Source organism: Athene cunicularia, assembly GCF_003259725.1.
Source record: "Athene cunicularia isolate RWA chromosome 6 unlocalized genomic scaffold, athCun1 chr6_part2, whole genome shotgun sequence".
NCBI classification, from domain to species: domain Eukaryota; kingdom Metazoa; phylum Chordata; class Aves; order Strigiformes; family Strigidae; genus Athene; species Athene cunicularia.
Window position 1 is genome coordinate 6,652,178 of NW_020799106.1, and position 14,066 is coordinate 6,666,243.

General features: G+C 48.1%; 1 protein-coding gene across 1 annotated transcript in view; it reads left to right on the forward strand.

Annotated features, from left to right (window-relative positions):
• Positions 1–3,226: 3,226 nt before the first annotated feature.
• The window catches only part of LOC113481846 (hexokinase-1), a 47,870-nt gene continuing 37,030 nt past the window's right edge, over positions 3,227–14,066 (forward strand). The window contains exons 1-2 of the mRNA XM_026851804.1: positions 3,227–3,675; positions 6,216–6,324. Coding sequence (XP_026707605.1) covers positions 6,259–6,324 — 66 coding nt within the window. The 5' untranslated portion in view covers positions 3,227–3,675; positions 6,216–6,258. The remainder of the gene's footprint in view (positions 3,676–6,215; positions 6,325–14,066) is intronic.

Genomic DNA, 14,066 nt, shown 5'->3' on the forward strand with positions numbered 1-14,066 from the left:
TTCTTCTGGTTTCACATCTTAGATGTGCTTTTCTACTGCTTTTTGGATAGCTTTGTGATGCTTCATTTCTGTGTGTTTTGTGGATCTTCCCTCCTCTCAGTGTTGAGTATTCCTTGAATTTACTGATTTTGTTTTGATGCTTCTTGAAGACCTGAACATCCTTTTTCAGATCTAGGTCATACATTTGATTTGGAACGTTGAAAGATCTTTAAATCACAGGTGTGATAGAAGTATTGCTGGGTGGAGGTACTAAGGTTTGTGCTTTTCAGAAACTCCCGGTAGATGGTTGCAGTTACCCTTTTATCTGCAGGGAAAAGATGATCCTAAATATTTTGATTTGCCTGCTAGAGAGACATTTTGGTGGCTATAGATTTGGACAGCGCTGGTGCTTGACTCGTAATCCAGAGAAAATGCAGTAGCAGCTCAGTGGTGACATATTCTCTTTGTCACTCTGACAAAGTTCAAAAGTAAATATAGGATCATGTGTAAATCCTTCAGAAATCCTGATTAACATAATCTCCCTTCTTGGGAAATCGATATTATATAGGATTAGCAGATCAGTGTAAAAAAAAAAAAAAAAAGTATTGTTGTGATTTGTTTCTTTGCATTTGGTGAAATGGGCTGGCTTTTTGGGGGGGTCACAGATACAGTGTCACTGTAGCAGTAGGTGAGGAGGGAGGGAGGCAGGCAGGGAGTGAGGGAGATTCAGTGAATGTTGTCCAGCTATAGGTAAACTTTCTCTAGTCCAAGTCCACTGCTTCGGGCACTCACTGAGGGCTTATCCAGAGCATTTCTCAGACTTGTCAAGTGGGTAGCTTGTCAAGAGATAGATGTTTGGGGTTTTTCTTTGTAAATAATAATAAAAAAAGACCTATTCCTATACATGAATATGGATGGCCTGTTGGGGTGAGAGTGGGAAGGGAAATCAAATGTCAGCTTTGTCCCAGCACTGCATCCACTCTGTAAAGCTGATGTAAAGATAAAAACAACAGAAGTTTAATTAATATTTTCCCCCTCTCTCATTGATACTATCATATTGCAGGTGTACACTGAAGGTGCTGTAAACGTGATGGGTCATGTCTATCTGAGAGGGGAATGCCAAAATAAATTTGGTCTTGTTGCATACTTTTTAACACCCTCCAGGTGCCAGTCCCTTCCCCTACCCTGCCTTATGCTTCGTCTACACCCTTTGTCCAAGGGCCTCAGGCAGCCCAGGCACCTCTAGAGATGGTAAAAGGTGCTTGCTGTGAAGAGAGAACAGTTTTGGTAAGAAACGTGGTAAACATGGGTTCCTCCAGAAAACCCTTGCCACTGGCACAAGGAATTTGCTACAGGAAAATGGACAAAGGGCTCCAGGCTGGAGGTCTCTTGTGCAGGAGTTGAGGGCCCAAATCCTGGGGAACTTGAGGAAGCAGGAGCTTGCTGAGGGAGTGAAAGGTCCTTTCATCCTTGATCTTTCCTGACTGGTTAGACAAAAACAAAAGACAGAAAAAGCCCCAAACCCCTCAAAACCCAGAATTCTTATTTTTATCTGGAAAAGGATAGGTTAAAACCCAACAAAATACAGACCAAAGATATATTAAAAAGAAAAAAAAAGAAGATGGGGGGTGACTACGACTGTTTTGCTGCCACAAGATTTTCTTTTCTCTTTGTTGGGAAGGATAAAGGCTGTTTGGAGAGGAGGGGAGAGATGTGTGAAGAGTCTGGCACATCAACAGTCAAAGCTTCCCCATAGATTTGTTATTGCACATCAGAACAACTTTAAAGTAAATCATCATAGCGGAGAGAAGGGATGACAGCAATGCAAGGTGTGAGATATTAAAAGTAGCGAATTACAAGGACTCTTCAAGGATGTAACAGTAAACTGGTTCATTTTTTATTGGTTTGTGGACAGGGTAGATGGGGAAGGAGGCAGTGGGGTTGCTACCTTACTGGCATCCCTTTTCTTTGGGCTTGGAGGTGAGTTCTAGCCCCCAGCCTCGGGCATTTCAGAAATACCAGGGTTCCCTTCTCAAAACCACCAGTGTTGTTGATTCAGTTTACTTTCCTGGAGGGTTGGTTTTGTTCTGAATTTGCCGCTTGCTGTGCGGGTGTTCAGCTTGCCAAGGGTTTCTGTGCACCTGGGAAGTCCCCGGTCCCCTCGGCCAGTGCCAAGTCACACGGTGATGCTGGGCCGTCTGTTCAGCTGCGGGACTGGGAGCGCTGCCTGCGAGGCCATTGCAGAGGACTGTCCTCATCGGTGCAGGCTGCGTCCCCTCCTGGGAGTGAAAAAAGGCTGTCCTCTGCTGCCACAGAGAGTTGGAGAGCAGGGAGGTGTGGAGGGGATGAGACCCGCGGGGCTGAGTTTTAGCACAGGCATTCCCTCGCCGGGGGGGGGAAAGGCACCTTATGGGGTGAGCTGGGATGCTGGGGCAGCAGCCATCTCTGGCGGTGGCTGTGTGAAAGCATAAATAAAGCCCCGGTAGGATGCCGAGGGCGGTTATTGGAACGTAAGCGGTTAATGGAGCAGATTAGCTGGTGATGGACAACTTCGTCGTAGAGGGGAGCTCTGTGCAGGAGGAGAAAATGGATGGCGGAAGGGCACGGAGGGAAAGTCTGTGAGGGTCTGAGCAGGTAAACAAGGAAGATGCTTTCCTAGCAGGCATGTCCTGAATACTTCAAAGCAGAAAGTTACGGACGCTGATTTGGGAGCTGCAGCTGATTCTGGAAACAAATGGGATAAATACTGGCATGAGGAAAAAAAAAAAAAAAAAAAAAAAAAAGTTGGAATGCCTGAAGGGCACATCTGCTGTGGCCAGCGATTCTGCAGGAAATGCACTGAAACCAGAGAGAGATGAGGAAGCTGGACATAAACACGGTTCCCAGTGAAGCCAAATGAAAGCCATGGGCCTGAGAAGCGCCTGCGATAGCGTGCCGAGAATTTGGCTTTCTTTCCTTGGCTCTCCAGCGAAGTAGCTGTGTTTAACGCGGGCCTGAGTCCGGCTGTGCTGAATGAGTTGTAAAGGTGTTTTGCGTTCTGAACTCGGAAATTCTGCTCTAGAGACTTTTCTGTTGCTTTCAAGTGTGTGTTTTCAGAGCAAGGGAGCAGCGCTGTAGGTCTAAAGCCCAGTCTGTTAGCCTGAAATTTGAATAATTGCATGGTCATTAAATTTTGCACAAAAAGGAATTGACTCTAAAAGCAGCTGATATGTTATCACGATTAGAGCAATAGCAATGCCTTCTTTCATCACAATGAAGTTACATTGTTAGAGAGCATAATTGACATTTTTTATTGAAAGATTAAGAAGAATTTGTTTACAGCTTGCAAACAAAGAGGTTTTAATTCAACGAACTGCAGCAGGAATAAGCAGTAAGTGGCATTTTCATCTGCTGGCCGGCTAGCGCTTTAGCTGCAGAATGCTGTGGATAGAGAAGTATGAAGGAATTTGCAGCTCAATATCTGCCCAGTAAAGCGTGCACCACGCTGGCAAATGCCAGAAAGCTGACGGGGAGAAACCTTGAGTGCAAAGAAACAAAGGGCTATAGTTAATATTAGCACCTTTTAGGAAGACACTACGGTTTTGGGAGATCAGCTTCATGACGCCTGTTGTGCAAAGGTCAAGGTATGGCATTTCTGAGGATGCTTTTGCCACGGAGCCCTCGGGATAACACCTGTCAACTCAACTGGGTGCTAAAGTAGGTATCTGGGTTATTTTTGTTTCTCTGGGTTTATTGCTTCATGGTCTAATAGACTCAGGAGCTAAGTGGTACTGGCATTTCAAAGTGGCATGTTGTGATTGGAAGGGGGTGCTGTGTAAGTGTTTGGAAAGCAGATCCAAATGAAGCACCATCGTCACCCGAGTGTAGAGAGGCTCTTTTGGTCTTTAAATATATTTGGGATCCTGTTTGTGCTGGTGGTTGTGTCTTACTGTCCAGACTGCTCTCCAGATAAAGCCAAGGGTATGTGAAAAATTCAGTTTTATTTTTAAGCAAATTCCTCTTTTGCAGTTGGAAATAGTTTGCATTTTTATTGTCCCAGCTCTGGTCAAAGTTTAAGGAGTCCAAGTTGAACCCTGTTGTTTTGAATATGTAGTGCTGCAGAGAGATGAAAAAAAAAAAAAAATCCACTTAGGGTACTTGGGGTGCTGACAAAGCTTTGCAAGGAGGGTGCTCATCCCACCACCCAGGACAGCATCTGTTAAACCACGTGCAATGACACTGCTGTGCAGGGGGAAGGAAGGGGTCGACCAGCCTGATACCAAAAAGCATGAGACCTCCTCACCTACACCTTACCTGCATCCCTGCAGCTTCGTGCTGGCGACCTGAGTTAGTAGCATCTGATACTAAGGGCAGGTAATAAACCAGCTGAGGGTATTTCTGGGTCTCGAATGTTGACTGATAGCCACAGACTGTTGTTGCCATTATCTGTCCAAAACATGGTTATAGATAAAAGTTGTGATTAAAACATTTGCTTGTGTCGATGTCAAATGTCAAAGCAGAAATATCTGTAACCCTGCTGGGTGACAGGGGTGCCCTAAGCGAGACCACTGGTCTGTTGATGCTGGGTCAGATCCCGGACGGGACCGGGGAACTCATGGCAGCTGTCAAAGGAGCTAGCAGGGGACGAGTTTTAGTGGCGGAACGTATCAGGGCTTTTGTGAGGATACTTTTGCTTTGCCAAAAATTGTATCTTCCTCAGGGAAGGAAGGGTGAGACGAGTGGGACGGGGTTATGCATTGCCGCAGCGAGTACTATGGACTGCTGCTGAAATCTGGTGCCAGAGCTGTCAACCAGGACGCCCATAGAGCTGAGCCACCTATTTAAAGCACTGAGATGACAAGAAAAACGATTTTTTTAAAAGTGATTCTCCATCACCCATCTCTTGTAAAAGAGATGTAAAGCCAGACTCTCAGATTTACTACCAGGAATGGGTCAGAGGGATGGAGAAACCTATTTAATCACAAAATAAGAATTTTTTTTCTGACACATATGTGAATTTTGGAAAATTGTTTATTCCTCCTCTACTTTTTGTCTGCGTGAAAATCTGAGAATGAAAATAGGGCTCCAGAATCTCTTCTAGGTTTGTATGTGAGCTGGTGTGGTGGGTTGATGGTGGGTTGACTGTGGCTGGCTGCCTGATGCCCACCCAGCCACTCTCACTCTCCTTCCTCAGCAGGGGGGGGGAGAAAATAGAAGAAAGAAGCTGGTGGGTGGAGAAAGGACAGGTGACCACTCACTGGTCACCACCACAAGCAAAACAGACTCCGCTCAGGGAAAATTGATTATTATAGATTTGGATGGTGAGAAACAAAGACAAAACAACACCTTTCCCCATGTAGAATGGTTACCAGTGTGCACCAGTATGGATATCTGTCCCACCACAGTCTCCCCATGGGCTGCAGGGGACCCCCAGCCCCTCCTCACAGTGACCCCTCAGCCCCGCTGTGTGCGGGCACCCCGTACACCTGGGAAAGACCCGGGAGAGCCAGAGTGGCTTGAGGGAACAAATGTTGGGGTGGGGAGAGAGGAGGGCCCTGAAGAGGCCACATGGATGCCCCAGGACCTGGCCAGGGCTGGCCTCGCTGGGCTTCTGATCCTACCCTAAAATGTTTTCTAACAACAGCCTATAAAACTGCAGAAACCAAAATTTTGCTCGGATGTGCTGCTTGTATCTTCTTCCCGTCTCTGTTGAGACAGATTTGGACTTCGGCCAAAAAAAAGTTATCGCCAAATTATCACAGAGCAGCTCAAAACCTGCGGTTGCACCTGGACGATGCTCAGCTGTAAATCCAGCATCTGTGACCACCTTACTGTACTGATTTTTAACGTGAATATTTTGTATTTTCAAGGCTTGGTGCGTTCTTTTAATTAAGATAACAAACTTAGTGGGATTCAGGTGTTTTATTGCACAACATTTGCTTGCTAAGCCATCTTTCCCTGCACACAGCAGGAGTCCCATGGCACCATTGTAGCTTGGAGCCGTGCAAGGGCCAGTGCTTTGCCAACACATTCCCCATTTCCACTGGGTGACGCTTGTGGCCCATTGCCCACATGTCCCCAGTTTTCCCCTCTCTCTTGGGGTGATGCTAACCACGGGTCTGCATCTGCTGCATCCCAGCTGCTGGGTGGGTTTTTAAGAGAGCACCTGTCCGTGGGGTGTGGGGATTTCAAAGACATCCCGAGGTTGTGGAGAGAGATGTGACATCCTACAATCCTGCCTCCTTTCTCGTTGACAGCCCCCTGTGATGACAATGTGACGTGGCAAGAGCTGCTCCTGCTATGGCCACGCGGAAGGAGCCAAACGCCCTGGACGTGCCAAGCTACTGCTGCTCCCCGTTGTGCAAAGTAAGTAGCTGCTTCACAGCCCTTCTGGGCTAAAGGGTGGGGGTCATGGGCTTGCTACTGGGGAGAGCTCTGTATCGTGAGGATATTAACCTGGCCTGGGAGGAGAGTCTCTTACCCTGGGTCTTGCTGGAAAAGAAGCACAAACCTAAAGCCTCTGCAGTTAATGCTTGCACCCCTGTGGGTTTGGGACTTGCGATGCAAACTGATTTTTGCTGGCATCAAATGCTGGATTGAGGAGAAAGTTGTATACTTAGTGGCCTCTCAGCCTGGGTTGAGAGGTAGTGCCTTGTTTTGTGTTAGTAGATAACCAAAAGAGAGAGGGGCAGGCCCCGTTCTCTACGCTGAAAGTACAAGCTCTTCATTACGGTTTTACTGCCCGCAGAGCAAAGATGCACTAGAGTTAAAAGGCACCAGTTTGGACACTGCCATTCAAACGTTCTTGGGAGAGTGCTACCAGTGCAGAGACATGAGCTGTTTGCCGGCGGTTAACTACTTTTTGCAAGGATAAAGGATTGGCTTTGTTTTCGTAAGTCTCCTCACACAGCGAGTGTGTTAGAGCTGAACTTTGACAAACGAGCTCTCTGATCTGTGAGGAGCTGAAAGCAGATCGAGGAAAGTTGTCTCTTTACAGTGCAATAAATTCGCTTATATTTTCCTTAATTTAAGTAATTGTAACTGCTTCATCACTTAAGTGAATTGCTGGTTATGCAGGCATCCTTTAATTGGTATTGAACTGCATCTTCTCAAGAGAAAAGATTTGAATCGAACAACTGCAGATACTTTAAACTCACTACTTGACTTCTGAAATTTCCAACCAGTTTGCACTCTGTATTTTGTCCTTTTTTCAGTGTCATTTCTTTTAAAGTTTTTCACTAGCACTGGAGACTTAGTAGAGTATCAGAAATCTGCATTTGTGCTCATTTCAGTTTGCTGGAGTCAAGAGATGTTTTATGAAGTGAAACAAACGCTTCACCTCCTGGTTGGGAAAGATAACTCATCGACGTTTGGTTCATCACCATAACACCACCAGCCTTATGAACTGAGTTTGTTGATATGCTTCTGTGTGCATATAAATGTGTGTGTGTGTGTGTGTGTGTGTATAGTCAGCTTTATATGTATATGAACTGCAGTAGAAAAAGTGATTGCTTGATGCAGCAGTTCTCAGTGGAAAAAATGTTAAACTAATGCAGGGCCCCAAGTTGAGTCAGAAAACTGGGATGGTTATTGCTTTTTTTTTGCAGGGATGTAAAATGAGTTGTAGTTCTGTCACTGGGGAGAGAGAAGTTGCTGTGCTGAATACGCAGGACAGGAGGGGAACGAAGAAAACGATGAGTTTGGGTGGGTTACACTTGTATTTCATTTTTAGTGTGTAAGGGAAAAGCAGAGTGAGTGGACTTGCATGCCAGGTGCCCAGGGGTGTGAGCAGGCTGGATCTTTGTTGGAAAACCGCAGCGGGATGGAAAAACCTCTTGACTTAATTCATTGTAACTCGTGTTAATACAAGACCCAGCACCTTGCATGGACAGGAACGCGTTGTATTCTGTATTGGCTGCTTACTCTTAACTTGCCATGCTTTAACCACACACTTCCTTGGCTGGGATCGATGGGTAGGAGCAGCATGGCTGTTGGCAATGTGGGTGGACACAGGCTTATGCCTGCACTCCCTAGAGCTGTCACTGAGCCAGACATGTTGTCATGGCTGGGGACGCTTCTCTGGGGGCGGGAGATGCCTGTAATCATCCACAAAGCATTTTAGCACAGCAGTGACTTCACTTTCTCTGCTGGGGAATGGAAGCTTTGGAGGAAACCGTTCCCTGGTTTACCCATCAGCCCCACAGCAAAAGGGGGCTGTCTTTTCCAGTCAGTCCCTGTGCTGCTTTCAGGGATGCCTGCAGCGGGCTGTGCTGTGACAAAGGCGCCCCTTTGTCATAGCTGCTGCATGTTGGAACTGTCAGGTACACTGCTAAGGGGAAGGAATCCTCACGGGACGGTATGTGGGGTTTCAAGTTGCTTTCAAACATCATAAAATACCAGAGAGTAGGTTCCTCTCCATAGGGTAGGGAAATGCCGCTCCTTGTCCCACTTCACCTCCAGTCAGCAGGGGAGGTTTGGACACAAACAGCGCCGCTCATCCTCTCCGTAAGTCATGACCCTTCATCTGTGCTGCCTGTAGTGCCCTCTCATGTGTATTGGTTTTTTTCTCTTTTCTCAATGCATAAGAAACCACTAAAGAACACGGAATTATTAGTAACTTCCTCAGCTGCACAGAATAGCTCTGCTGTGTGATGTAGGAGCAGAGCTCACGTTTTGTGATGGTGTGGCTCCAGGGAGCTGTTTCCTCTTTTCCCCATGTATGTGAGGATTTGGGTAGAGAAGTGTTTTGCAGTGTAGCTCATGCAGCCCATAGTTTTTGGAAGTATCAATTAACTAAAGATGGAGTTTGTGTTTATCTGAAGATGAAGCTTGTGTGTTTATCTGCTTCCTGGTTTGCATCTCTTGGTTTTGTGGGGGTCGTGTTCTCTGCATCCCTCTGATGCTGAAGAACAGCAACTACTTTAAAGAAATAAAAGCAAACGCAGCTGTCCGGTGCTCAGATGAGGGGAGCTGAGACACGGAAGCATCTCCATCTGCCCCAGGAGCATCTGTTCCCGTGTGAACCAGTAGACAACACTCCTTTGCTGGATTTGCTTCCCTCTCTACTCTCCCCTCATCGTGGCCGTGGCAGTTTGTGATCTTTGGTTGTGTAGTACACAGCTTATGGAAATACTGCCTTGTCTTTGGAGGTCACTGGGATTTAAGTCTTGAAAGCCGTAGCCCTGCGTAGTGTCATTTGGCCCTCAAATACTCAGCTCGGTGGATGGTACTAAAATCCTTCCAAAGGGACTTTATTAAAAAGTAACTTGCCCGCTGCCTGAAGCAACTCCAACAAAGTGAGGCTGAATCTCGTCTTTGTGCCTAAAACATGGCTGGGTATTGCAGCAACCCTCCTGAGAGGCAGGGGACAAAGTATGCGGGATGATTTTTTTATGTTACCCCGAAGATGGTGCGGACTCTGCAGCCCGTCCCCTCCCTGGGGGACCCGATGAGGACTGCGCTGGGGCTGGGCACAGACCCGTGTGTGCCGTGCCCCTGCCAGCTGCTGTGGCATGTGCTAGCAGTGGGGTGTGTATGGCAGGGACGCTGCCCGAGGCGCTGCCGGGCATGGAAGATGCTGATAGCTTTTTAATTCAGTTATTTGAATGTAAATATAATTTATAATTTTGACAACATACAAAAATAGATTTATGTGTGGATCACATAAAATATACGCGATTACAAATATAAAAAGTGATACATTAAAAAGAAAAAGCAGCTGCTAGCACGGTCCTCGGCCTTTGGAGGGCTGCTGAGGGAGAGCCTGCATTCCCAGGGCCGGAGGTGGCCAACCTCTCTCTGCCCAGTGGCCAGAGCAGGGTCCGGCAGTCTTACGCAGGCCCTGGCTTCGAGTCCTGCCCGTGCTTGGGTTCAGGCGAAACCTGCAGCGACAGCGGTTAGCTCGGGGAGACGCACCGAGCCCGTCCTGGCCCTTTGTTTATCCAGCGCCTGGCTCCATGTTTCCCGGGGGAACTGTTCATCTTTTGGAGACGTACTCCTGGCGTGCTGCACCCGGAGCATAAAAACCACTTTCTGTGGCGTGGCCTTCCCTGAGCGAGGAGCCGGTTCCCCTCCAGGCACCCCTCGCTGATCTTGTTCCCTAGTAGAGGAAATGCGAGGGAAAGCCTGGCGGCTGGCTCTGGGGTAGTGCCGGCCTGCCGGGCCCCTGGCAAGGTGGGATTGCATAATGCTTTTAACCTTGTTCCGCTGGATTGCTCATCGAGGCAGCTTCTCTGCTGCTTTTAGGTTTTCTTAGCAGCTTCGGCACCAAGTTCAGCACAAATAAACTGATGATCGCTGCTGTGCAAACACATAGTTTCCTACCCTGGAACTGGAGCTTCAAAGGCTACTTACACATTCCCTTGTTAGTCAGAGACGGTGTCGTGAATTTTTGTTTTTTTTTTTTTTTTTCTTTTTTCTTTTTCCACTTCGCTTTAAGTGTACTGAAAGGAAAATGCGACGCAGAGAAAAGTGGATCGATCGTTTTCGGACGCTTAAAAAAAAAAAAGAACAACAGACACAACTGCAACTTCATAATTTCCCTACAGAAGTAGAAAACATCTGGCAACTGTGTGCATCAAAACTATGTGATGGACGTGATCGAGACCAAAATCCTTGTCGCTGTCTCGGAGTCAAAGCTAAATGCAGACTGGCACAGAGCAGTAAACTTTTAATGAAGAAATAGGCAAAGCAGAAAAAGCCCCGCACCTGGCAGACCTGATGCCCTGAATTACTTCAGCACAGTCAAACCTGGACAGTAACATTAGAGCGTAATCAAAATAGCAGCAAATCATCGGGTGTCACGTTCAGCCTCTGGTAATTTGTCTTAAAGGACGGTGGCTTTCAAAATAGCCTGATAGCTGCCTGGCAGCGCACATTAGATACTGGTAATTAATTGGCTGCTGAATTGATCTCTTCCAGTGAAGCAGAAGGGAAAACCCAGGGCTGGATGGTAAGGAAGTACGAGAGACTGGCAGAGGCAGGGATGTGAAGAGCTGGCTGCTTGTGCTGGGCAGCTTGTGCACAGCTCCTCCCAGCTCCCCCCCCCAGAATAACTCCTGTGTGCTCACTGCTGGCCAGGCAATGCAGAGAGGGCTCGCAAATGGTTTGGGGGGCCGTGGGGATATTTAGCTGCCCTTCCAGTTCTCTGGTGGGAGGAAAGCTCATTCATCCCAGCGCTGGTTACAGCATCAGAGCTGGTCACGCGCTCTTACTTATCCTTGCAAGGAACAGTTTAAAAATACTAGAATTTTAAACGCTGCCGCTGTTTTGCCTTGGATGAACTGTTACTTTTTCTCTAACGGCTTTCAGGCTGTAGAGTTCATTTTTCCTGAGTGCCATGCTCAGCAACGGAAGACAAACCAAATTATTTGCAATACTTTTTTAACCGCCCCTTAATTGCTTTCGACTTTGTCACATGAACCACCTCCTGCTTAAGTGTATACTTTATTCTTTAAATTATTTAGGGGTTTGTAATGTGTGTGGGGTTTATTTTCACTGCACAGAACCAAGAGGGCTTCAGAGCAGTGATGTTTTGAACTTCTTGCTTTTTGTAGCTTAAAGGAAACCTGAGGCAGTTGTTTCTGGTGAGTTTTGAAATACGCTGTAATATAAATGGTCAGTGGAGCCAAAAGCCACCTTAATGATTTGTGACGGTTTTAATCCACTTCTAAATCACAATTTTGGCAGATGAAGAAAACAAAGTTGCCCTCCTCTTGCATGTTCTTAGAACAGGTGTCATGTTAAACAAAAGATCCATTCTTATTCATAGCCACTTCGAACACTTGGATTCCCCAGACTCTTAGTTGGCCGATTGAAATTCCCTGACAGCCAAAGAGGACGAATTGAATTGCTTTCTTTTGGTCAAAGACTAGCTGTGAACAATTTGAGCACGTGTCCAAGTGTTTTAGTGGAATGAGTAAGAATTCCTGCAGCAAGGTAACAGAGAGGAGTATGGTGTATTTAAACGGTGTTGAGGTGTCTGAGCTGGAGGGGACAGAGAGTAAAGCTTGTAAACCTCGTGTAGAGGCAGCTCCGTGAACACAGAGCCTGTGGGAACTGAGCAGTGCCAAGCCGTGTTCGTGCAGCACCAAAAGGCAGATGTAAATGCACACGTGCAGAAAGTGACTTTTTGCCTCTAAATTTTGACACGGGCTGCTGCAGGGCAGCTTTTCAGTGGGGACATCTCTGGCCATTGGCCATGCTGGGGTAGCAGGAACAGGTTTTGGTGTGGGGTGAAAGGTCTGCCATTCCCTGGGAGCAGTGGCAGGGGGGGATCTTGGTGTGTCCCAGTTTGTGCTTGTTAATGGGGAGGGGGTTTGGTGACATATATCCACGAGGCAGAGGAGAACTGAGAAAAGGGTTTTGGCCTTCTCTGAAATAACCTACCTGGCTTTAGCTGCCGTATGCGATAGAAATGAGTTCAGGCTGGAGTGTGTGTGGAAAAGGCTACTAAACCAGCCTGGGCTTTTCAGGAAAAGGAGACCAAAAACCAGCCAGGTCTGTCTTACCCAGTGAAGCAAAAGCTGAGGATGTATGTGGTTACTTTCCTCTGTATTTATAGAAACCGAACACCCGGGAGTGAGGATAGCAGCTTCAGCTGAAAGGCAAGGTCTAGCAGATGACAGATGGATTGAAAACAGGAGCGAGCCTGGGCTGGGAATTAAAGATAGTTTCTAACCGTCAGAAGAGGAGGAGCGTGACTGAACAGCGAATTACGTCTGAGTGAGAGCTCGGCCAGCCTGTGTAAAGGATGGGGTGACGTTGCCGGACGCTGTCGGGATGCTGGTGCTCAGCCCCATGTTTCCGTGCTGCCGTGAGCTCCGACGGCGCCCGGTCGCAGGGTGATGCTGCGGTGCCTGCAGCGAGGCAGCCTGCCCGCGCCCAGGAGAGGAGCGCGGGCACGTTTGTTTGCTCGTTAGTTTGCCAAACAAACGAGCAGGAGTAGCACATGCAGATCAGTGAAACTCTTGATGAAAATCTCTCTGAGAATGAGCTTCAAGCTAATGTGGTGAGGTGGAGAAGGAAATCCTGCCCACCCTGCCTGCAGCGACTAGGGCAGTCTAAAGGAGGATGTGTCTGCCAAAGCAGCTCGTGATTTTGGCCAGTGTGGCCATTTAATTAAAGTAGCACTGAAAAGGAAGCCGGAAACTCAAGAAACAGGTTTTTAATCACTTGGACTTTGGAAGACAATCTCTATGCAAATCACGCCTCCAGCATCACTGATTGCATGGGTGTGTGTTCCTGTCCCTGCGGATGGACAGGGCGCAGCCAAAAACCCCACGGGCTGCTGCCACGTGTCACCTTGGCATCTGCGTTTGGCTTTTGGCGGGGGTCTGTAGGTGCTTCGCTTCTGCGAATGGGGGGCCCTCGGAGGCTTCACAGTGGTGGATGCCTCCTTGGGGTGCTGGGGGATGCACTCTGGTGTGGCAAAAACGGGGGTGGCACATACGGGAGGAGAGGTCCTGTCTGTCAGGTGTTTGATGTGGGGGTTTTGCTAAAGGGCTATGACTGTGGGATCCCTAAAAGTACAACTGTGAAAGTGATTATGTGCTTTTTGGGGACCAGCAGCTGGGTCCTGCTCGCTCTGGAGGAGGCACCGCACCCAGGCAGGGGATGCTCGGTGTTAGTGGAAGTTCTGGCAGTTTTACTATTTTCTCAAACATTTCTGAGTGCAGAGGCTCTTCTGAAGACATCTTCGGTTTGGGGTATTTTTTTGTTGTTGTGTGGTGTTTTTTTTTTCCCCCCAGTTTGCTCTTCCCGTATCACAGCAGAGTTCAAGGAGTGGCAGGAAGCCTTCAGCACCCTGTCTCCCAGGCTGCTGGAAAAGACCTTTTGGGGTACGGCAGAGCATTGCCCCTCTCCTCCTCTTCTTCTTCCTCCTCCTCCTCCTCCTCCTCTCCCCCCCCCCAAGCTCTGCCTGCCAGAACTAACACCGAGAGCGCTCCGTGCCGCCCCGCCGGCAAGTCCTCGGGGGGCTGCGGGCGGGGACGGGGCCGGTCCGGAGGAGAAGGAGGAGGAGGAGGAGGAGGAGGAGGAGGAGGAGGAAGGGGAGGCGCTGCGGCGGCGGCGCGGCCATCCCGGCGCCGCATCGCTGCGTGCGCGGAGCC